At 39.0% G+C, this 25,273-nt stretch overlaps 2 protein-coding genes and 1 pseudogene across 4 annotated transcripts in view; 2 read left to right on the forward strand and 1 right to left on the reverse strand.

Moving 5' to 3' along the window:
- Positions 1-25,273, forward strand: part of TTBK2 (tau tubulin kinase 2) — a 169,629-nt gene that overhangs the window by 83,289 nt on the left and 61,067 nt on the right. For all 3 annotated transcript variants that reach the window (XM_043554114.1, XM_043554115.1, XM_043554116.1), the window contains one exon: positions 23,111-23,176. In XM_043554114.1, coding sequence (XP_043410049.1) covers positions 23,111-23,176 — 66 coding nt within the window. The remainder of the gene's footprint in view (positions 1-23,110; positions 23,177-25,273) is intronic.
- Positions 13,544-14,394, reverse strand: LOC122467652 (60S ribosomal protein L17-like). The gene has a single exon (XM_043554140.1). It carries the CDS (start codon positions 14,172-14,174, stop codon positions 13,623-13,625), a length of 552 nt encoding a protein of 183 aa, XP_043410075.1. The 5' UTR covers positions 14,175-14,394; the 3' UTR covers positions 13,544-13,622.
- LOC122469721 lies at positions 17,748-17,844 on the forward strand (annotated as a pseudogene).

The raw sequence follows: 25,273 nt of genomic DNA on the forward strand, positions 1-25,273 counted from the left end.
ATCTCTTCCCTCTAGTCTGGTTACTCTGGTTGTTGGTTTGTTTCAGCAGACATATTTAATCCATTCTCTTGATACCTGTTCCACACCTCCTTCTTTATTCTCCCTTCTCTGTCTTGGATTAAGCTGTATTGTTTCTCTCTGAACAAATTTACCTTCTTTCATTTTTCCCTGCCTTCTTCTTAATTTTCCTTTCTCTCTCTCTGGATTAAGCCATATAGTTTATCTGTCTGGGTAACTTTCTTTTCTTTTTCTTTTTCCCCACCTCCTTTATTTTCCTTTCTCTCTCTCTGGATTAAGCCATATAGTTTCTCTGGTGAATTTTTATTCTTTCTTCCCTTCCCCCCCCCCCCCCCCAACATTTCTTTGTATGGGATAAGGCCTCTTTCATCAGCACTGCCTCCACCCTGTGGTTTACTTGTAGCTGGTGTTTCTGTTTTTTGGTTTGTCTTTTTTTGTTTGTGTGTTTGTGTGTTTTTGTTTTCTGTTTGTCTGTTTGTTTTCCTTTCCAGGGCTACTTCAACAAATCAAAGCACACCTGGTGGAAGGTCAGGGAGGGAGTAGGGAGACAAAGTAACCCAAGTCACAACAACAGACAGCAAGTAATACTCTCCAAAAAACATCTCCTGAAGGGCCACACCCTGGACAGTGTATGACCCCTCTTTAATATAGTAGTGCTTGCAGGAGCAGGGCACATGACAAGCTTTTAAAATACATAAGGGACAGAAAACTAGCCAAAATGGCGAAACGGAAGAATTCTCCTCAAAAGAAATTCCAGGAAGAAATGACAGCTAAAGAATTGATGAAAACAGATATAAACAATATAACTGAAGAAGAATTGAGAATAATAGTCATAAGATTAATCTCTGGGCTTGAAAAAGCATATAAGACAGCAGAGAATCTATTGCTGCAGAGATCAAGGAACTAAATAGTAATGATAAATTTAAAAATGCTATAAATGAGGTGCAAATTGAAATAGAGGTGGTCACAATGAGGAGAGAAGAAGCAGAGGGGAGAATAGATGAATTAGAAGATAAAATTACGGAAAAAGAGGAAGCTGAGAAAAAGAGATAAAAAATTCTAGATCACAAGGGGAGAATTAGAGAACTAAGTGATTCAATGAAACGGAACAATATCCGTATCATAGGAGTTTCAGAAGAAGAACAAGAGAGAAAGGGGCCAAAGGTATACTTGAATAAATCATAGCTGAAAACTTCCCCAGTCTGCGGAAGGAAACAAACACTGAAATCCAGGAGGCACAAAGAACTCCCTTCAGACGTAACTTGAATCGATCTTATGCACGGCACGTCATAGTGAAACTGGCAAAATACAAAGATAAAGAGATAATTCTGAATGCAGCTAGGGATAAACCAGCCTTAACATACAAGGGTAGACACATAAGGGTAGTAGCAGACCTATCTACTGAAACTTGGCAGGCCCGAAAGGAGTGACAAGAAATTTTCAATGTGATGAACAGGAAAAATATGCAGCCAAGAATCCTTTATCCAGCAAGCCTGTCATTCAGAATAGAAGGAGAGATAAAGGTTTTCCCATACAAACAAAACTGAAGGAATTCATCAACAATAAACCAGCCCTAAAAGAGATCCTACGGGGGACTCTGTGAGTGAAATGTTGCATGGATCACAAAGGACAAGAGACATCACTGCAAGTATGAAACCTATAGATAACACAATGACTTTAAACCCATGTCTTTCAATAATAATACTGAGTGTAAATGGACTAAATGCTCCAATCAAAAGACACAGGGTATCAGAATGGATTAAAAAAAAAAAAGACCCATCTATTTGCTATCTCCATGAGACCCATTTTAGACCTGAGGACACCTTCAGATTGAAAGTGAGGGGATGGAGAACCATCTATCATGCTACTGGAAGTCAAAACAAAGCTGGCGTAGCCATACTTATTTCAGACAAACTAGACTTTAAGTTAAAGGTTGTAACAAGAGATGAAGAAGGGCATTATATAGTAATCACAGGGCCTATCCATCAGGAAGAGCTAACAATTATAAATGTCTATGCACCAAATTCAGAAGCACCCAAATCTATAAAACAATCACAAACATAAGCAATCTTATTGGTAAGAATGTGGTAATTGCAGGGGACTTTAATACTCCACCTACAGCAATGGACAGATCATCTAGACAGAAAATCCATAAAGAAACAATGGCCCTGAATGATATACTAGACTAGATGGTCTTGATAGATATATTTAGATTAAAAAAAAAAAAAAAAGCATAAAGCAGCAGAATATACATTCTTCTCGAGTGCACATGGAACATTCTCCAAGGTAGATCACATACTGGGTCACAAAACAGTCCTCAATAAATATAAAAGAATTGAAACCGTACCATGCACACGTTGAGATCACAGTGCTATGAAACTTGAAATGAACCATAAGAAAAAGTTTGGAAAGCCTCCAAATGCATGGAGGTTAAAGACCATCCTACTAAAGAACAAATGGGTCAACCAGGCAGTTGAAGAAGAAATTTTAAAAATATATGGAAACAAATTAAAATGAAAACACAACAATCCAAAGCCTTTAGGATGCAGCAAAGGCAGTCCTAAGAGGAAAATACATTGCAATCCAGGCCTATCTCAAGAAACAAAAATCCAAAATACAAAATCTAACAGCACACCTAAAGGAACTAGAAGCAGAACAGCAAAGGCACCCCAAACCCAGCAGAAGAAGAGAAATAATAAAGATCAGAGCAGAAATAAACAATATAGAATAAAAAAAAAAGACAACAAACAACAGATCAATGAAACTAAGAGTTGGTTTTTTGAAAAAATAAAATTGATAAACCTTTAGCTAGGCTTCTCGAAAAGAAAAGAGAGAGGACATAAGTAGATAAAATCACGAATGAAAATGGCGTTATTACAACCAATCTCTCAGAAATACAAGCAATTTATCAGAGAATACTATGAAAAATTATATGCCAACAAACTGGACAACTGGAAGAAATGGACAAATTCCTAAACACCCACACACTACCAAAACTCAAACTGGAAGAAATAGAAAATTTGAACAGACCTATAACTAGTAAAGAAATTGAATCAGTTATCAAAAATCTCCCAACAAATAAGAGCCCTGGACCAGATGGCTTCCCTCAGGAATTCTACCAGACATTTTTTTTTTTTTTTTTTTTTATTAAAAAAGCTAGTTTTATTATTATTTTTTTTTTAGGTTTTATTTTATTTTATTTTATTTTATTTTCTGAAATTTATTGACAAATTGGTTTCCATACAACACCCAGTGCTCATCCCAAAAGGTGCCCTCCTCAATACCCATCACCCACCCTCTCCTCCCTCCCACCCCCCATCAACCCTCAGTTTGTTCTCAGTTTTTAACAGTCTCTTATGCTTTGGCTCTCTCCCATTCTAACCTCTTTTTTTTTTTTTTTTCCTTCCCCTCCCCCATGGGTTCCTGTTAAGTTTCTCAGGATCCACATAAGAGTGAGACCATATGGTATCTGTCTTTCTCTGTATGGCTTATTTCACTTAGCATCACACTCTCCAGTTCCATCCACGTTGCTACAAAAGGCCATATTTCATTTTTTCTCATTGCCATGTAATATTCCATTGTGTATATAAACCACAATTTCTTTATCCATTCATCAGTTGATGGACATTTAGGCTCTTTCCATAATTTGGCTATTGTTGAGAGTGCTGCTATGAACATTGGGGTACAAGTGGCCCTATGCATCAGTGCTCCTGTATCCCTTGGATAAATTCCTAGCAGTGCTATTGCTGGGTCATAGGGTAGGTCTATTTTTAATTTTCTGAGGAACCTCCACACTGCTTTCCAGAGCGGCTGCACCAATTTGCATTCCCACCAACAGTGCAAGAGGGTTCCCGTTTCTCCACATCCTCTCCAGCATCTATAGTCTCCTGATTTGTTCATTTTGGCCACTCTGACTGGCGTGAGGTGATACCTGAGTGTGGTTTTGATTTGTATTTCCCTGATAAGGAGCGACGCTGAACATCTTTTCATGTGCCTGTTGGCCATCCGGATGTCTTCTTTAGAGAAGTGTCTATTCATGTTTTCTGCCCATTTCTTCACTGGGTTATTTGTTTTTCGGGTGTGGAGTTTGGTGAGCTCTTTATAGATTTTGGATACTAGCCCTTTGTCCGATATGTCATTTGCGAATATCTTTTCCCATTCCGTTGGTTGCCTTTTAGTTTTGTTGGTTGTTTCCTTTGCTGTGCAGAAGCTTTTTATCTTCATAAGGTCCCAGTAATTCACTTTTGCTTTTAATTCCCTTGCCTTTGGGGATGTGTCGAGTAAGAGATTGCTACGGCTGAGGTCAGAGAGGTCTTTTCCTGCTTTCTCCTCTAAGGTTTTGATGGTTTCCTGTCTCACATTGAGGTCCTTTATCCATTTTGAGTTTATTTTTGTGAATGGTGTGAGAAAGTGGTCTAGTTTCAACCTTCTGCATGTTGCTGTCCAGTTCTCCCAGCACCATTTGTTAAAGAGGCTGTCTTTTTTCCATTGGATGTTCTTTCCTGCTTTGTCAAAGATGAGTTGGCCATACGTTTGTGGGTCTAGTTCTGGGGTTTCTATTCTATTCCATTGGTCTATGTGTCTGTTTTGGTGCCAATACCATGCTGTCTTGATGATGACAGCTTTGTAGTAGAGGCTAAAGTCTGGGATTGTGATGCCTCCTGCTTTGGTCTTCTTCTTCAAAATTCCTTTGGCTATTCGGGGCCTTTTGTGGTTCCATATGAATTTTAGGATTGCTTGTTCTAGTTTCGAGAAGAATGCTGGTGCAATTTTGATTGGGATTGCATTGAATGTGTAGATAGCTTTGGGTAGTATTGACATTTTGACAATATTTATTTTTCCAATCCATGAGCAGGGAATGTCTTTCCATTTCTTTAAATCTTCTTCAATTTCCTTCAGAAGCTTTCTATAGTTTTCAGCATACAGATCCTTTACATCTTTGGTTAGATTTATTCCTAGGTATTTTATGCTTCTTGGTGCAATTGTGAATGGGATCAGTTTCTTTATTTGTCTTTCTGTTGCTTCATTGTTAGTGTATAAGAATGCAACTGATTTCTGTACATTGATTTTGTATCCTGCAACTTTGCTGAATTCCTGTATCAGTTCTAGCAGACTTTTGGTGGAGTCTATCGGATTTTCCATGTATAATATCATGTCATCTGCAAAAAGCGAAAGCTTGACTTCATCTTTGCCAATTTTGATGCCTTTGATTTCCTTTTGTTGTCTGATTGCTGATGCTAGAACTTCCAGCACTATGTTAAACAGCAGCGGTGAGAGTGGGCATCCTTGTCGTGTTCCTGATCTCAGGGAAAAAGCTTTCAGTTTTTCCCCGTTGAGGATGATGTTAGCTGTGGGCTTTTCATAAATGGCTTTTATGATCTTTAAGTATGTTCCTTCTATCCCGACTTTCTCAAGGGTTTTTATTAAGAAAGGGTGCTGGATTTTGTCAAAGGCCTTTTCTGCATCGATTGACAGGATCATATGGTTCTTCTCTCTTTTTTTGTTAATGTGATGTATCACGTTGATTGATTTGCGAATGTTGAACCAGCCCTGCATCCCAGGAATGAATCCCACTTGATCATGGTGAATAATTCTTTTTATATGCCGTTGAATTCGATTTGCTAGTATCTTATTGAGAATTTTTGCATCCATATTCATCAGGGATATTGGCCTGTAGTTCTCTTTTTTTACTGGGTCTCTGTCTGGTTTAGGAATCAAAGTAATACTGGCTTCATAGAATGAGTCTGGAAGTTTTCCTTCCCTTTCTATTTCTTGGAATAGCTTGAGAAGGATAGGTATTATCTCTGCTTTAAACGTCTGGTAGAACTCCCCTGGGAAGCCATCTGGTCCTGGACTCTTATTTGTTGGGAGATTTTTGATAACCGATTCAATTTCTTCGCTGGTTATGGGTCTGTTCAAGCTTTCTATTTCCTCCTGATTGAGTTTTGGAAGCGTGTGGGTGTTCAGGAATTCGTCCATTTCTTCCAGGTTGTCCAATTTGTTGGCATATAAGTTTTCATAGTATTCCCTGATAATTGTTTGTATCTCTGAGGGATTGGTTGTAATAATTCCATTTTCATTCATGATTTTATCTATTTGGGTCATCTCCCTTTTCTTTTTGAGAAGCCTGGCTAGAGGTTTGTCAATTTTGTTTATTTTTTCAAAAAACCAACTCTTGGTTTCGTTGATCTGCTCTACAGTTTTTTTAGTTTCTATATTGTTTATTTCTGCTCTGATCTTTATTATTTCTCTTCTTCTGCTGGGCTTAGGCTGCCTTTGCTGTTCTGCTTCTAGTTCCTTTAGGTGTGCTGTTAGATTTTGTATTTGGGATTTTTCTTGTTTCTTGAGATAGGCCTGGATTGCAATGTATTTTCCTCTCAGGACTGCCTTTGCTGCGTCCCAAAGCGTTTGGATTGTTGTATTTTCATTTTCGTTTGTTTCCATATATTTTTTAATTTCTTCTCTAATTGCCTGGTTGACCCACTCATTCGTTAGTAGGGTGTTCTTTAACCTCCATGCTTTTGGAGGTTTTCCAGACTTTTTCCTGTGGTTGATTTCAAGCTTCATGGCATTGTGGTCTGAAAGTAAGCATGGTATAATTTCAATTCTTGTAAACTTATGAAGGGCTGTTTTGTGACCCAGTATATGATCTATCTTGGAGAATGTTCCATGTGCACTCGAGAAGAAAGTATATTCTGTTGCTTTGGGATGCAGAGTTCTAAATATATCTGTCAAGTCCATCTCATCCAATGTCTCATTCAGGGCCCTTGTTTCTTTATTGACCGTGTGTCTAGATGATCTATCCATTTCTGTAAGTGGTGTATTAAAGTCCCCTGCAATTACCACATTCTTATCAATAAGGTTGCTTATGTTTATGAGTAATTGTTTTATATATTTGGGGGCTCCGGTATTCGGTGCATAGACATTGATAATTGTTAGCTCTTCCTGATGGATAGACCCTGTAACTATTATATAATGTCCTTCTTCATCTCTTGTTACAGCCTTTAATTTAAAGTCTAGTTTGTCTGATATAAGTATGGCTACTCCAGCTTTCTTTTGGCTTCCAGTCGCATGATAAATAGTTCTCCATCCCCTCACTCTCAATCTAAAGGTGTCCTCAGGTCTAAAATGAGTCTCTTGTAGACAGCAAATAGATGGGTCTTGTTTTTTTATCCATTCTGATACCCTATGTCTTTTGGTTGGCGCATTTAATCCATTTACATTCAGTGTTATTATAGAAAGATACGGGTTTAGAGTCATTGTGATGTCTGTATGTTTTATGCTTATAGTGATGTCTCTGGGACTTTGTCTCACAGGGTCCCCCTTAGGATCTCTTGTAGGGCTGGTTTAGTGGTGACAAATTCCTTCAGTTTTTGTTTGTTTGGGAAGACCTTTATCTCTCCTTCTATTCTAAATGACAGACTTGCTGGATAAAGGATTCTCGGCTGCATATTTTTTCTGTCTAGCACCCTGAAAATCTCTTGCCAATTCTTTCTGGCCTGCCAAGTTTCAAAAGAGAGATCAGTCACGAGTCTTATAGGTCTCCCTTTATATGTGAGGGCACGTTTACCCCTTGCTGCTTTCAGAATTTTCTCTTTATCCTTGTATTTTGCCAGTTTCACTATGATATGTCGTGCAGAAGATCGATTCAAGTTACGTCTGAAGGGAGTTCTCTGTGCCTCTTGGATTTCAATGCCTTTTTCCTTCCCCAGTTCAGGGAAGTTCTCAGCTATGATTTCTTCAAGTACCCCTTCAGCACCTTTCCCTCTCTCTTCCTCCTCTGGGATACCAATTATGCGTATATTATTTCTTTTTAGTGTATCACTTAATTCTCTAATTTTCCCCTCATACTCCTGGATTTTTTTATCTCTCTTTTTCTCAGCTTCCTCTTTTTCCATAACTTTATCTTCTAGTTCACCTATTCTCTCCTCTGCCTCTTCAAGCCGAGCTGTGGTGGTTTCCATTTTGTTATGCATTTCGTTTAAAGCGTTTTTCAGCTCCTCGTGACTGTTCCTTAGTCCCTTGATCTCTGTAGCAAGAGATTCTCTGCTGTCCTGTATACTGTTTTCAAGCCCAGCGATTAATTTTATGACTATTATTCTAAATTCACTTTCTGTTATATTATTTAAATCCTTTTTGATCAGCTCATTAGCTGTTGTTATTTCCTGGAGATTCTTCTGAGGGGAGTTCTTCCGCTTGGTCATTTTGGATAGTCCCTGGCGTGGTGAGGACCTGCAGGGCACTTCCCCTGTGCTGTGGTGTATACCTGGAGTTGGTGGGCGGGGCCGCAGTCAGACCTGATGTCTGCCCCCAGCCCACCGCTGGGGCCACAGTCAGACTGGTGTGTGCCTTCTCTTCCCCTCTCCTAGGGGCGGGATTCACTGTGGGGTGGTGTGGCTCGTCTGGGCTACTTGCACCCTGCCAGGCTTGTGATGCTGGGGATCTGGCGTATTAGCTGGGGTGGGTAGGCAAGGTGCTCGGGGGCAGGAGGGGCAGGCTTAGATCGCTTCTCCTTAGGTGATCCACTTCAGGAGGGGCCCTGTGGCAGCGGGAGGGAGTCAGATCCGCTGCTGGAGGTTTGGCTCCGCAGAAGCGCAGAGTTGGGTGTTTGCGCGGAGCGAGCAAGTTCCCTGGCAGGAACCGGTTCCCTTTGGGATTTCGGCTGGGGGATGGGCGGGGGAAATGGCGCTGGCGAGCGCCTTTGTTCCCCACCAAACTGAGCTCTGTTGTCAGGGGGCTCAGCAGCTCTCCCTCCCTTTGTCCTCCAGCCTTCCCGCTTTCCGAGCAGAGCTGTTAATTTCTGACCTCCCAGACGCTAAGTCGCGCTTGCTGTCGGAACACAGTCCGCCCGGCCCCTCCGCTTTTGCAAGCCCGACTCGGGGGCTCTGCTTGGCCGGCGAGCCGCCCCTCCGCCCCGGCTCCCTCCCGCCAGTCCGTGGAGCGCGCACCGCCTCGCCGCCCTTCCTACCCTCTTCCGTGGGCCTCTCGTCTGCGTTTGGCTCCGGCGACTCTGTTCTGCTAATCCTCTGGCGGTTTTCTGGGTTATTTAGGCAGGTGTAGATGGAATCTAAGTGATCAGCAGGACGTGCGGTGAGCCCAGCGTCCTCCTAAGCCGCCATCTTGCCGCAACTCCCTCTACCAGACATTTAAAGCAGAGTTAATACCTATCCTTCTCAAGCTGTTCCAAAAAATAGAAATGGAAGGAAAACTTCTGGACTCATTCTATGAAGCCAGCATTACTTTGATTCCCAAGCCAGACAGAGACCCCACAAAAAAGGCGAACTACAGGCCAATATCCCTGATGAACATGGATGCAAAAATTCTCAACAAGACATCAGCAAATTGAATTCAACAACATATAAAAAGAGTTATTCACCATGATCAAGTGGGATTCATTCCTGGGCTGCAGGGCTGGATCGGTATTCACAAATCAATCAATGTGATACATCACCTTAAGAGAGGGTAAAAACCATGTGATCCTGTCAATAGATGCAGAAAAAGCATTTGACAAAATACAGCACACTTTCTTTTTTTTTTTTTTATTTAAAAAAAATTTTTTTTAATGTTTATTTATTTTTGAGACAGAGAGAGACAGAGCATGAATGGGGGAGGGTCAGAGAGAGGGAGACACAGAATCTGAAACAGGCTCCAGGCTGTGAGCTGTCAGCACAGAGCCTGACGCGGGACTTGAACTCATGGACCACGAGATCATGACCTGAGCTGAAGTTGGCCGCTTAACTGACTGAGCCACCCAGGCACCCCAATACAACATACTTTCTTAATAAAAACCCTCCTGAAATTCGGGATAGAAGGAACATACTTAAACATCATAAAAGCCATATATGAAAAGCCCACAGCTAATATCATCCTCAATGGAGAAAAACTGAGAGCTTTTCCCCTGATCAGGAACTCAACAGGGATGTCCACTGTCACCGCTGTTATTTAATGTAGTGTTGGAAGTCCTAGCATAGCAGTCAGACAACAAAATGAAATGAAAGGCATCAAAATTGGCAAAGAAGAAGTCAAACTTTCACTTTTTGCAGATGACATGATACTCTACGTGGAAAACCCGAAAGACTCCACCAAAAAACTTCTAGAACTGATACATTAATTCAGCAAATTCGCAGGGTACAAAATCAGTGTACAGAAATCAGTTGTGTTTTTATACACCAATAATGAAGCAACAGAAAGAGAAATCAAGAAACCCATCCCATTTACAATTGCACCAAGAACCATAAAATACCTAGGAATAAACCTAACGAAAGATGTAAAACTTCTGTATGCTGAAAACTATAGAAAGCTTATGAAGGATATTGAAGAAGACACAAAGAAATGGAAAAACATTCCCTATGCTTGGGAATGCAAGCTGGTGCAGCCACTCTGGAAAACAGTATGGAGGTTCCTCAAAAAACTAAAAATAGAACTACCCTACGACCCAGCAATTGCACTACTAGGCATTTATCCAAGGGATACAGTGTGCTGTTTCAAAGGGACACATACACCGCCATGTTTATAGCAGCACTACAAACAATAGCCAAAGTATGGAAAGAGCCCAAATATCCATCGATGGATGAATGGATAAAGAAGAAGTGGTATATACATACAATGGAGTATTACTCAGCAATCAAAAAGAACGAAATCTTGCCAGTTGCAACTACGTGGATGGAACTGGAGGGTATTATGCTAAGTGAAATCAGTCAGTCAGAGAAAGACAAAAATCATATTATTTTACTCGTATGAGGACTTTAAGAGACAAAACTGATGAACATGAGGGAAGGGAAATAAAATAGTATAAAAACAGGGAGGAGGACAAAACAGAAGAGATTCATAAATATGGAGAACAAACTGAGGGTTATGGGAGGGGTTGTGGGAGGGAGGATGGAGTAAATGAGCAAGGGGCACTAAGGAATCTACTCCTGAAATCATTGTTGCACTATATGCTAATTTGTATGGAAAATTTTTTAAATAAAAAATTAAATTAAAAAAATATCCCATATGCTCATGGATTGGAAGAATAAATATTGTTAAAATGGCAATACTACCCAAAGCAATCTATACATTCAGTGTAATCCCAATCAAAATTGCACCCACATTATGCTCAAAGAATTTGTTTGGAACCTAAAATTTGTTTGGAACCACAAAAGACCCTGAATAGCCAAAGTAATACTGAAGAAGAAAACCAAAGCGGGAGGCGTCACAGTGCCAGACCTTAGCCTCTAATACAAAGTTGTAATCATCAAGACAATATGGTATTGGCACAAAAACAGACACATAGACCAGTGGAATAGAATAGAGAACGCAGAATTGGACCCACAAGTATATGGCTAATCTTTGGCAAATCAGGAAAGAGTATCCATTGGAAAAAAGACAGTCTCTTTACAAATGGTGCTAGGAGAACTGGACAGCAGCATGTAGAAGAATGAAACTAGACCACTTTCTTACATTGTATATAAAAATAAACTCAAAATAGATGAAAAACCTAAATCTGAGACAGAAAACCATCAAAACCCTAGAAGAGGAAGCAGGCAACAACTTTTTTGACCTCAGCTGCAGCAATTTCTTACTTGACACATCTCCAAAGGCAAGGGAATTAAAAGCAAAAATGAACTATTGGGACCTCATCAAGATAAAAAGCTCCTGTACTGCAAAGGAAACAGTCAACAAAACTAAAAGGCAACTGATAGATTGGGGAAAGATATTTGCAAATGAAAATCGGATAAAGGGCTAGTATCCAAAATCTCTAAAGAACTCACCAAACTCCACACCCAAAAAACAAATAATCCAGTGAAGAAATGGGCAGAAGACATGAATAGACACCTCTCTAAAGAAGACATCCAGATGGCCAACAGACACATGAAACGATGCTCAACTTCACTCATCAGGGAAATGCAAATCAAAGGCACACTGAGATACCGCCTCACACTGGTCAGAATGGCTAAAATGAACAAATCAGGAAACTATAGATGCTGGCAAGGATGTGGAGAAATGGGAACCCTCTTGCACTGTTGGTGGGAATGCAAACTGGTGCAGCTGCTCTGGAAAACAGTGTGGAGTTTCCTCAAAAAATTCAAAGTAGAACTCCATGACCCAGCAATAGCACTGCTAGGAATTTACCTAAGGGATACAGGAGTGCTGATGCATAGGGGCACATGTACCCCAATGTTTATAGCAGCGCTTTCAACAATAGCCAAATTATGCAAAGAACCTAAATGTTCATCAACTGAAGAATGGATAAAGGAGATGTGGTTTATATGTACAATGGAATACTACTTGACAGTGTAATAGAATAAAATCATGCGATTTGCAGCAATGTGGATGCAACTTGAGGGTATTGTGCTAAATGAAATAAGTCAGAGAAAGATATCATACGATTTTACTTACACGTGGATCTTGAGAAACTTAACACAAGACCACGGATGAAGGGAAGGAGAAAAAATAGAGAGGGAAGGAGGCAAACCATGAGAGACTCTTAAAAACTGAGAACAAACTGAGGGTTGATGGGGGCTGGGGGAGAGGAGAAAGTGGGTGATGGGCACTGAGGAGGGCATTTGTTGGGAGGAGTACTTGGTGTTGTATGTAAGCCAACTTGACAATAAATTATATTAAAAAAACAGATTAAAGGAGAAATATTATATAATCATCAATATAAAAGAAGAAAGTGGGATGAGATTCGATGGCTCAGGAGCCCATATAGCTAGATAAAAGTCTGAGCCACTGGTTACTTTGGCAACTGGATGATGGGTAGAAAAGAACTGTGAGGGGCACCGAGGTGGCTCAGTCAGTTGAGGGTCTTTTGATTTTAGCCCAGGTTATGAACTCAAATGGTTTGTGGGATGGAGACCTGTGCCCAGCTCTGTGCTGACAGTGTGGAGCCTGCTTGGGATTCTCTTTTTCATCTCTCTCTCTCCCTCCCCTACTCGTGTGCATGCTGTCCCTTGCTTTTTCTCTCTCTCAAAATAAACAAACTTAAAAAAAGAGAAAACTATGAGCTAGCCCAGAACAGTGGGAAGGAGAATCAGCCAATGACGTAGGAGGAAAATCAGGGACGCCTGGGTGGCTCAGTTGATTGAGTGTCGGACTTCAGCTCAGGTCATGATCTCATGGATTGTGAGTTCAAGCCCCCATCAGGCTCTATGTTCATAGCTCAGACCCTGGAGCCTCCTTTGGATTCTTTGTCTCCCTCTCTCTCTGCCCCTCCCCAATTTGTGCTCTGTCTGTCTGTCTCTCTCTCAAAAATAAACATTAAAAAAAGGTTGGGGGGGGGGGGAGGAAAATCAGTGTGGTATCTTGGGAGTTAAGTGAAGAAAGTGCTTCATATATGTAGGTGGTCATCGCCCACCTGGTGCTGTCCTATCCCGGATGCTACAGATAGGTCAAGTAAGGTGGGAACTGAGAACTGACCTGGATTGGCAAGATGAAACCTTTTTGTGACTTTCATTAGAATAGGTTTGTAGAACAATGAAAACTAAATAGGAGTGGGTTAAAGAGAGAATTGGGGAGAAATAGAGAAAGGGAGTATAGACAATTTTCTGGAGGAGTTTATTTTTTTAGATTTAAAAATTTTTTTTGTTTTTACTTTTATTTGCATTTATTTTATGTAGAATTTACTCCCAGGCCGTAGTTTTTATTTCCTCAGTTTCTTCTGGGAAATGCTTTTTTTTCTGTGAAAACTTTTCTGGTTTAGGAACTATTTGCTCTTTTTCAGTAAGGATTATCTCAGTGTGACAGAGAGAGCTCACATATGGGTTAATCTGACCGTGAGCCCTGTAAGTTCTACACCACATCTTGGTGGCTTTGTTCACCTGGATTTGTTCAATGGCTAGAGGATCTACATCTAAATCCTCAAGTTCACTATTACTCTCCACATTTTTAAGCCTGTGCAGTAAAAATTCCACATTCTTTTTGGGCCACCAACCCTGTGTCCATCCCCACTGTTTGGCCTGGACATACCTACCAACTCCACCAGTATAGTGATAGAATGGCACACATTGCTTCTGCAAAGTGACATCTTTGAGATACTTGGTGGCTTTTTGGATATGCATACCCTTCATGGCCTGGGCAGTTTCATGTGTATTCTTAAAGTGGACACGAAGATTTGTACTTTTTGATTTGCATGATTGTGTAGCGTTTTCTGGATCAAGTGAATAGTGAACCATTGTTAGAGATCACCTTAGGCCGCTATGGGAAGAACTGGTTCTTTTTTTTTTTTTTTTTTTTTTAAAGAAGAGTGGTAAAACAGGAAAGGGGCCGAAAGGGAAGTAAAATCCTTCCTTAGTTTATTCCTTTTTTTTTTTAATGGCAGTTATTATAGCATGCTTGTGTACTGATGGTAATGCTCTAGGAGGCATGAAAAAAAATGATAATGTAGGACAGAGGAAGAATAATTCAAGGAGCCACATTCTTGCATAGCCATCAAGGAAAGGAACCTGGGCACAAATGATGGGGTTAGCCCATTCTTTAAGAGCAAGAACACTTTATCCATTGTAACTGAGAAAAGGCAGAATTAAGTGGAGACACATAGAGGGAAGCACTTAGGTTTGGTGGTGGGAAGTTGAAGTTCTCTCACTGCTTTTATTTTCTCAGTGCAGAAAGAGGCAAGGCCTTTTGCTGGGAGTGCAGAATGGTGTTGGAGTTTGAGGAGAGAAGAGGACAAGTGAAATAATAGTTACCATGGAGAGGGAGAGAGGGAAGCTAGCATCAGCAAAATAGATTGCTGGCCTGTGCTGAAAGCTCATTTGAGTATTATGGCAATTTAAGGGGAGGTTGTCAGGACAGTTGTTTGTTTTTCTCCACACACCTTTAATTGCTTGTTTAGATTTACAGGTTAGTCTGAGAGTTGGTTTTAACCTGGGTGAGGATCTGGTTAGCACTGTGAAAGAGCAAGAGGAGAGAACTGAGAGAACATTATTGTGGGTGAACGTAGTTCAGGCTGTGTGAGGAATGAACTTTCCCTTTATTTACATATCACTAGCTGGTTCCTTTTAAGATTTCAGTAAGATTTTCATAGTTTTCTTTAAATCTCAAATAAAATTAATTTCATACTTTTTGGATCATGATTATGATTGAAATCATTTTCTCATATTGTTCCATTAATATCAAATCAAAAGTTGCTTTTGTAGATTTGTTTTATGTAGTACAATTTTGTTTAATTTATTCATTCCTTTTAAGAAACTTAAGTTGAAACACTTAGATTTTCTAGGTATGCTGTCATGTTATCTGCAAAAATCAGTATTTTGATTTTGTCTTGCCATATGTGTTCCAGAAGAATGTAAAAAAAAAACATAAAAATTTTAAGGAAGAATATTAAAACATCTGTGGCCTCCATCTATGTTAAGAAATATCTTATTACCACCTTACATCCCACCCCTTTTTTTCCCTCAAGCAGTATGGTCTAATTGAAGTTACTGCGAGGATGGAAATGTTCTGTATCTATACTCATAGGGTAGCCACTAGCTACATGGAGCTGTTGAGCACTTGAAATGTGGCCAGAGCAAGTGAGGGACTGAATTTTAAATTTCATTTATTTATTTTCTCTCTGTGTTGTTTTTTATTTGAGAGAGACAGAATGGGGGAGAGGGATGAGGGGGAGAGAGAGAGGGAGGGGGAGAGAGAGAGAGAGAGAGAGAGGAGAGAGAATCTTTTTTTTTTTAAATTTTTTTTTTCAATGTTTATTTATTTCTGGGACAGAGAGAGACAGAGCATGAACGGGGGAGGGGCAGAGAGAGAGGGAGACACAGAATTGGAAACAGGCTCCAGGCTCCGAGCCATCAGCCCAGAGCCTGACGCGGGGCTCGAACTCACGGACCGCGAGATCGTGACCTGGCTGAAGTCGGACGCTTAACCGACTGCGCCACCCAGGCGCCCCGAGGAGAGAGAATCTTAAGCAGGCTCCATGTTCAGCAAGGAGCTTGACACAGGGCCCAGTCGTCGCATAACCCTGGGATCATGACCTGAGCTGAAATCAAGAGTCAGACTTCAATGGACTGAGCCACCCAGGTGCCCCTTAAATTTTGTTTAGTTTTAGGTTGCTATTTTATTGGCCATTGCAGCTCTACACATAACCTCCATTCTAAAATTTGTATTAAATCTTCTCTCTTTTGTAGACCTGACAGTACTTGTTTTGGAGTATGGAGCAGATTCAGGGAGCTATTGTAAAATAGTACAGTTGTCATATGGCCTTCACCTAGTTTCTCCTGGTGATAATATCTTACATAATTGTAGTATGTTGTCCAAACTAGGAAGGAGATATTGGTATACGATTATCACCTTAAGTGCAGATCTGACCTGAGTCAGCTTTCACTATTTTTTTTCTTTTTTTACATGAGGGAAGAGAGTATGTGAAACTTTATCACATGTATAGATTTGTACACCCAACACCACAATCTATGGATACAATACACAATATGTGAACACAATCTATTATATCTGTAATCTATTGTATACAATCTATTGTATCCATAGATACACGTATACAATGTAGGATACAAAACTATTCCATCACCACAAGGAAATTCCCTCAAAACATAAATATAAATTATTTACCATACTTAGTAATAGTATCCTTAGTATAGGACCATCAGATCAGAATGCATTACAACAGGAATGATGTTTAGTCTCTGTTGCACTACTAGTGAGTTGTTTATATGGTTGCTTTTGAGACTCTCTACTATTTAACTCTACTATTTAACTTTGAGATGTATTAGTTACATTGAATAGGGATGTGTGAGGTACATAGAAGTCCTGAGCTGCATACATTTACAGTATTCTGTTCCATACAGCTTCAGAGTTGAACTTTTGTTTACTTAATAATTTGAATCGTCATGTTCATTATTGTTTCTTCCTGATTTGAAGTATGCCTTAATTTCCTCACTCCATCTGGGTCTCATGTTGATCCTTTGTATCTCAACTCTTGCAATGGCTTGTTTTCCTGCTTCCTTTCTGCTATTCAGTTGAAACTTCTAGTGCCTAGGGTTATAGTGACCTACTTAACAAAATTTTTAAGAGTCCATTTCTGTTAGCACCCCACAATTTCAGCTATTTTCTTACTTCCATTGGGGGCTATATTACATAGTTCTCCATGCTTTCCACCCACTCTCTGATCTCTTACCTTTGGTTACCAATAGGTCTGGGCTCATTTCTCCAGTTCTTCCCTTCTCCTTCTAGATTTATTCTCCCCGGAGCTCATTTTGTCTCTGACGTTCATTCCCTCCTTCACATTCACATTGTTCTGTGCTTGTAGTACTCTTGTGGTTTCTTTGTTTGGATTATTAAAAGAGTTTCCTTGCTGGTCTCCCCACCTCCTCCTTCCAGTCTGTTCTTTTTACCTCCAGCAGAGTAAACATCCCAAGAACTTTCCTGATCATGTCCCGTCCCTACTTAAAATTTTTTATGAATTCCATTGGCCTGCATGTTATAAACCAAACACCTTAATATGACATTCAAGTTCATCCTTAACCTGATTCCAGTCTATATTCCATTATTTTCTCTTACCATTTGTGCCATCCATATCAGACACTGCCTGACACACACAGTACTTTGCTCCCATTTTGCATTGTTCACAGTGTTCTTTTTACTTAAAATGCTTTTCCTTCTTCCTGTTGTAAGGTGTTCAGATTTTCAACATCCAACTTTTTCTTTTTCATTTTCACTTTCATCCAAATATCTAGGTAGTTATATGCTCTTAGGTTGTTAACCACTCTCACTTTTTTCTTGAAAGATGTAAATAATGCCCGCTTTGGCAGCACATATACTATAACTGGAGCAGAGAAGATTAGCATGGCCCTTGTGCAAGGATAACTGTAAATTCATGAAGCTTTACATATTTTTTTTAGAAAAAGGATGTTTTTTTTGTGTTTTTTTTGTTTTTTTTTTTTAAATTTTTTTTTCAACGTTTTATTTTATTTTTGGGACAGAGCGAGACAGAGCATGAACGGGGGAGGGGCAGAGAGAGAGGGAGACACAGAATCGGAAACAGGCTCCAGGCTCCGAGCCATCAGCCCAGAGCCTGACACGGGGCTCGAACTCACGGACCGCGAGATCATGACCTGGCTGAAGTCGGACGCTCAACCGACTGCGCCACCCAGGCGCCCCAGAAAAAGGATGTTTTTAAATATAATTTTTAAGAGATAATGTATTTATATGGTGCAAAAATAAGGTAAAAATTCATCAAAGTTACCCCCCCCCCCTTTTAAATGTTTTGTTATTTATCGTTGAGAGTGAGAGAAAGCACAAGCAGGGGAGGGGCAGAGAGAGAGGGAGACACCGAATCTGAAGCAGGCTCCAGGCTCTGAGCTGTCAGCACAGAGCCTGATGCAGGGCTCAAACTCATGAACTGCGAGATCATGACCTGAGCCGAAGTCAGCCACTTAACCAATTGAACCACCCAAGCGCCCCAAAGTTAAACCCTTTTTTGAAAGACACTATTAAGCAAATGAGAAGACATGTCACAGAGTAGGAAAAAATATTTCAGAACACACATCTGACAAAGGACTTATATCCAGAATATATAAACAATTTTCACAACTCAATAATAAATGAATAAACATGAGCAAAAGATTTGTATAGACCTTTCATCAAAGAAGAGACACTTACAGTAGCAAATGGTGAACATCTTTAGTTATCAGAGAAATGCACATTAAAACCACAGTAAGACATTACTACCCAGCAGTTAACCTAAAAAGATGATTCTAAATGCTTGTGAGAGACAGAAATCAGAGGTTGCCAGAGACTGGGAATGGAGGGGAAGGGACTGACTACAGCCTTTAAGGGAACTCTAGGGGTGATAGAAATACTCTATGCCTTGACTGCAGTGGTAGTTACATGCCTGTGTATCTTTAAAAACTCATAGAACTGTGTATACCTAAAGTTTGGATTTAACTGTGTAAATTATACCTTAATAAACCTGACTCAAAAAAAACTAAAAGGTAAACCATGAAACAAATCTCCTACTTTACCTCTGCTCTCCCAAATGTACTCATTTTCTATACTGCCCTTATTCCTCTTTCCAACCAACAATATAGGTAGCTATATTGTTACTATTTCCTAAATGTATTCTTCCAGAATTCCTTTTTGCATATATAATAAATATGAATATATATTCTCATTTGTCTCTTTTTGAGTCAAAAGGTAATGTGATGTATATTTTACACTTGTCTTTTTTCCCCACAGTATATCTAGGAGATATTCCCATGTGAGGATATAGGACTTCTTCCTTCTTTTTTTGCAGCTGCAAAGTATATTCCATTTTAAATATGTACTGTAATTTATTTAATCAGTCCACTATTTATGTACATAAGGGTTGCTTGCAGTCTTTTGCTATCACAAACATTAATGTAGTGAACGAATGTCTTACATCCGTTATTTTTGTACATATGCAAGTATATCTATAAAATAAATTTCCAGAAGTGAAATGGCTTTGTCAAAGAGAATGCATGCATTTGTAATTTTGATAGATATTGCCAAATTGCCGTTAATTAGGGAAATTTGAAGAGATCATCTATTTTAAGGCCCCATTAAATGTTGCCTATTCTTTTTAAAAAAAAATTTTTTTTTTAAACATTTATTCATTTTTGAGACAGAGCATGAACGGGGGAAGGTCAGAGAGAGAGGGAGACACAGAATCCAAAACAGGCTCCAGGCTCTGAGCTGTCAGCACAGAGCCCGACGCGGGGCTCGAACTCACAGACCGCGACCTGAGCTGAAGTCGGACGTCCAACCGACTGAGCCACCCAGGCACCCCAAATGTTGCCTTATTCTTAAGACTTTCTTCTTCAGCGGGACTTTTCTTTCTTCCCTTTCTCCAAATGGAACTAATCCTTACCACTCTTAGGCTTTTTCATAGCTCGTTGTACTTTGCTAATGATGTTCATTATAATCTGCTTTAAATTAGAATTAGTTGTATATATGGCTGTTTTCCCCAGGTGGGTTGAGTTGTCTTTTCTGCTTTATATAAAAATTTGAATTTTTATTGACCTGGCATTATTTCTTTGATGAGTCACATCAAGATCTTTCTATACAGCTGATCTGTCTTTAGCTCTCACTTTTTCATGGCAGAAGCAAGGTCAGGGGTGCTCTTAACTGGAAAGGATCCCCTGGGTTTGTCTTGGCTAGAATCTGTTAGGGGACATCTAGATGTCTGATTAACTGTGGACTGGACTGCAGAGTCTGGTAATAACTCTGGGGATTTTTATCCTGACAGTTACTGGAATTAAAATAACTGGGCAAAAGTACGTGCTACAAAAACATTTTTGTTAGTGAAGGCTCTTATCAGGTAATGAATAAAAGTATAGCCAGTGAAATGTTATTTAGTGAAAAAGATTGATGGTAGGCTTTCATATATAATCCTACACATTCTTTGTTTAGAAAAGGAATCTCTGACCTCAGAGTTCTATCAAATTGAGAATATTAAATATTCCTGTCAGTCATGAATGTCTTAGGAAAATATTGAGATCTACCGACTATGATTGTCAATGAATGGCAGCTAAGAAAAGAAAGGAGATCTAAATATATTGCAGGAACTTTTGATTACCGAAATTGTTGTAAATACAGGGGCGCCTGGGTGGCACAGTTGGTTAAGAGTCCGACTTCAGCTCAGGTCGTGATCTCACAGCTCGTGAGTTCGAGCCCCGCGTCGGGCTCTGTGCTGATAGCTCAGAGCTTGGAGCCTGCTTTGGATTCTGTGTCTCCCTCTCACTCTGACCCTCCCCTATTCATGCTCTGTCTCTCTCTGTCTCAAAAATAAATAAACGTTAAAAAAAAAAAAACTTAAAAAAATAAATACAAAGACTATTTTTAAAATAGTTACAGCTTAAGAAAAAAACAAAAAGGAGTAATTAAAAAGGGAAGAGAGGGGCGCTTGGTCAAGAGAGTCAGCATGTGACTCTTGATCTTGAGGTTGTGAGTTCAAGCTCCATGTTGGTTACAGAGTTTACTTAAAAATGAAGTCAGGGACACCTGGGTGGCTCAGTCAAATTGAGCATCTGACTTCAGCTCAGGTCATGATCTCACTATTCATTCGAGCCCCATGTCAGGCTTTGGGCTCACAGCTCAGAGCCCAGAGCCTGCTTCGGATTCTGTGTCTCCCTCTCTCTCTGCCCCTCCCCTGCACGCACACTCTGTTTCTCTCTCAGAAATAAATAAACGTTAAAAAAAAAAAAATGAAACTCTTAAAAAAGGGAAGACAGAATTTCATGAAAGAAGGAATATACAGAAAACTATTTGAACAGATTACAAAAATGAGTAAATGAAGGAAGAACGTGTAGAGTGATTATCTTTTAGCGTATGACCAGAATGATTTTGGTAACAAGATTTTAAAAATAACATTTATTGGGGCATCTGGGTGGCTCAGTCGGTTGAGTGTCTGACTTCGGCTCAGGTCATGATCTCAGTTTGTGAGTTTGAGCCCCACATTGGGCTCTGTGCTGGCAGCATGGAGCCTGGAGCCTGCTTCAGATTCTGTGTGTGTGTCTCTCTCTCTGCCCTTACCCTACTCATGGTCTGTCTGTCTGTCTCTCTCTCAAAAATAAATAAACATTAAAAATAAATAAGTAAATAAAAACAACATTTATTATAGTCTTTTTCTGGCTATAAAAGTAATACATCTCAATTGAGGATAATTTGAAGTTACTGGGAAAGAAAAGTCTACTAATGAAAATTATTGACTGTGAACATTTTCAGGTTTGTCAAGTTTTCATATTGAGTTATGGTGCCATCCATGAGTCTTTAGGGTATTGATTTGATCCTTGTGAAGCAGTAGAGTGGAAACAATGTATGATTTCAAATCAAAAGACGTTGGTTGATGTCTGGTTTTATCACTTACTAATTCTGTGTCCTCACATAAGTTTAGTTAACCTCTCAGAGCCTGTTTCTATGTCTGTGAAATGAGCAAGACTAAGACCTTGCTATCACAGTTTATATTCCAGTGGAAGAAGACAGGCAGTGAACAAATAAGTAAAAATATAAATAAAATTAATTTTAGGTATTGAAAGGTATTATGTTAAAAAAATAAAACAGTAAAAAAGGGTGGAGTGGCATTGAAGGTGGGGAGGGGTAGTATTTTAGATTAGGATAATTAAGGGGTACTTCTCTGAGGAGGTAACATTGCAGCAGAGAGCCTAATGTGAAGTAGAAGAGCTAACCATTGGAGGCATGTGAAGAGATGGCTTTCCAGCTGGAGTGAGTAGCAGAAGACGCTAGAAACACGGTTGGTTGTAGCATAAACCATAACTAAATCCATTTTGGAATGGGGCCAATGCCAAATCATGGAAATCTTGTAGGCTGAATAAGAGTTTGGACTTAGTATTCTAATTTGAGCTCTCTGAGAACTGAGATCATGTATTATTCATGTTTGGCTTTATTCCCAGTACCTAGCATGTAATAGTTACCCAATAACTTGATTTATGAATATATGAATTATATATTTAGAGAGGGATATAAGTTGCCATCATTTTTGAATTGAGTTTGAATGAAATAGCCAAGACATGAAGAGGTTGGCATCTTTACTTAGAGATTCCTTGTGGTCTTACTGTACTTAAATGTAACCAGCTTAGCATGATTCTGGATATGTGAAGGCATTTAGTGTTTTTCTTTTTTATTTTTAAAAAATGTTTGTTTATTTTGAGGAGGGGGGAAGAGAGAGAGAGAGAGCACAAGCAGGGAAAGGGCAGATAGACAGGGAGAGAGAAAATCCCAAGCAGGCTCTGCACTGTCAGCATAGTCTGATTTGGGGCTTAATCTCATGAACCATGAGATTCTGACCTGTGCCAGAATCAAGAGCCAGACACTTAACCTACTGAGCCACCCAGGCGCCCCAAGTGTTTTCTAATGTACAAAATTTATTTATCATAAATGCTACTGTATTTTAAAATGTAGGTAGAAAAAAATTGGGCTCACTGATCACTAAAATGTTAGTTTTTAACATGATTTAGAGATATTCTCTAATTTTCTGTAATTTCAAAATAAAAAATTAGAAATTTAAGTAGTATTTTATTGCGACAGTAATGCGCGTTTCTCCCATCTACTTCATGTGCTCAAGTGTGTGAGTCTTTTGTTATTTGAAGTTCATTTTATTATTCTTTACTTCATTTTGTTGTAGCCTCGAGCTGTGGCAGGCTTTCGAGGGACAGTTCGTTATGCGTCAATAAATGCTCACCGAAACAGGGTAGGTATATGAACTTAGAGTCATGTCTGCATAAGCATGCTGATGGCTTGAATCAGATTGACTTTTTTATATTAGAGTACACAAGTGTGGAAGGTACTTGGAAGCAAAGGGTAATGTGTTAGTAATACTAATGTATGGTGGTGTGTATAGTAGATAGTAGATGCTCACAGCTACATAAAAATAAAATTGGATTTGTTGGAAAAGATAATAGCTCTGTGTGTGTGTGTGTGTGTGTGTGTGTGTGTGTGTGTGTGTGTAGGGAATCTTGTGTCCTTAATTAGGTGTAAGTAAGTGTTAACAAGTTGAATATAGAATTTTGAAGAAATAAATTATCTGTGTTCTAATCTTAAGTTATTTGGGAATATCATACTATCAATACCTAATGAAATATAGGAGTCAGCATTGTACCTGCAGTATGCATCTAATCTGTGATATCCTCTCCATTAAACCTTTTCTTTTCATGAAGATCTCTCAGAGATAACTTTAAAATTTGCATCCTTAGTAAATTATACCTAAATTATACCTTAGTAAATTAAAATTTTAAAGTTTCTTTTTTACTTTGCTCCTTTTGTTCTTTTGATTTTTTTTTTCTTATTCTGAATCTTAATTATGAGTGGGAAAGGTGTTTATTTTATGGAATCGGAATCCTTGAACTTGTCTGGATGAAGCTGAGGCATTTAACAAGTGAATCCTTGATAAAAGAGAAATCTTTTGGGGCGCCTGGGTGGCTCAGTCGGTTAAGCGTCTGACTTCGACTCAGGTCATGATTTCACAGTTCATGAGGTCAGGCCCCATGTCGGGCTCTATGCTGACAGCTCAGAGCCTGGCGCCTGTTTCAGATTCTGTGTCTCCCTCTCTCTCTGACCCTCCCCCGTTCATGCTCTGTCTCTCTCTATCTCAAAAATAAATTAACATTAAAAAAAAATCTTTTCTTGACCTTTTATTACTTTATTCTTGTTCTGTGAAGCCAAAGTTGCCTTATTGAAAATTTGACTAATGCTAACTATAGTAAGAAGAGTATGCTGTGGTCTTATATGCTGTGCTCTAGTTAATTTAATTTGGTTTCTTATAATATGATTATAAGCTGAAAATAGGAAAAGTATTTTTATCAGTGCATAATGTAGCACTCTGCCAAGCCTGTCAGCTCATTTGGTTTGATTCAGTGTTGTATTAATATGGCATCTAGTCAACTATTCTGCCTTGAAAAGATATATTCTTAAAATCCTTTAGAATTACTAGGCCTTCTAATTAATTCTGTGTAAAAATTTGGTCAACATTAGAATCTTTGAGATAAGACAGTCTTTCTGAGATAAGCATAAACATTTCCAGAGATCATTATAACTACATATGCATTTCCAAAGAAGCTAGTAGAAAGAGATTATATATTTTTACTTTTTTTAATTTGTACAAATTTCTTTTAAAAAGCTTTTCTAGTATAGAGTGCTCTAACAGTTAACTCTGTTAACCTGCATATTATTTGTTTTTCATCTGACCTTGGTAAAGGAATTTGATTATATATATCAGCAGTTCTTAACCTTCTTTTCTGCTTCCAAGACACCTGAGATGTAGAATCCTTTACAGAGCTTCACAGTGGTTGTTAGTTTATGTGGTGATGCAGGAGTGCAACTAGTGGAACTTTCAGAGGCGCTGGTCTAATTTTAAAAGACTGCTCAGATAATTCTAATATACTTCTTTCTTCCCTATTCTGTGATCTTGATAATTTCTAAGCATAATGCACTCCATTTCTTTTTCTTTTTTTTTTTTGGTACCTTGATCTTAAACTTTTAACATGAATAATTCTCAGACAATATACAACTTTTCAAAATACATGAACTCTGTTCACTACATTGTTCTACATTTCAATCCATTAATATTTGTAGTATCTCAGTAATTTGAAGAAATTATTTTACTGTCTTCTGATTCTGTGGTTGCTATTGAGAAGATCTTTGTCCATTTAATTTTTGTTATTTTTTTATTTAGCTTGTCATTTTTCTTTGACTATTTTGGATATCTTCTCTTTGTCTTTGCTGTTCTACAGATATGTTCTTTTGTGCCTGTATGTGGATTTCTTTATAATTGTTCTGTTTGCAGGGTGCC

Source organism: Prionailurus bengalensis, chromosome B3 (genome assembly GCF_016509475.1).
Source record: "Prionailurus bengalensis isolate Pbe53 chromosome B3, Fcat_Pben_1.1_paternal_pri, whole genome shotgun sequence".
Lineage (NCBI taxonomy): Eukaryota > Metazoa > Chordata > Mammalia > Carnivora > Felidae > Prionailurus > Prionailurus bengalensis.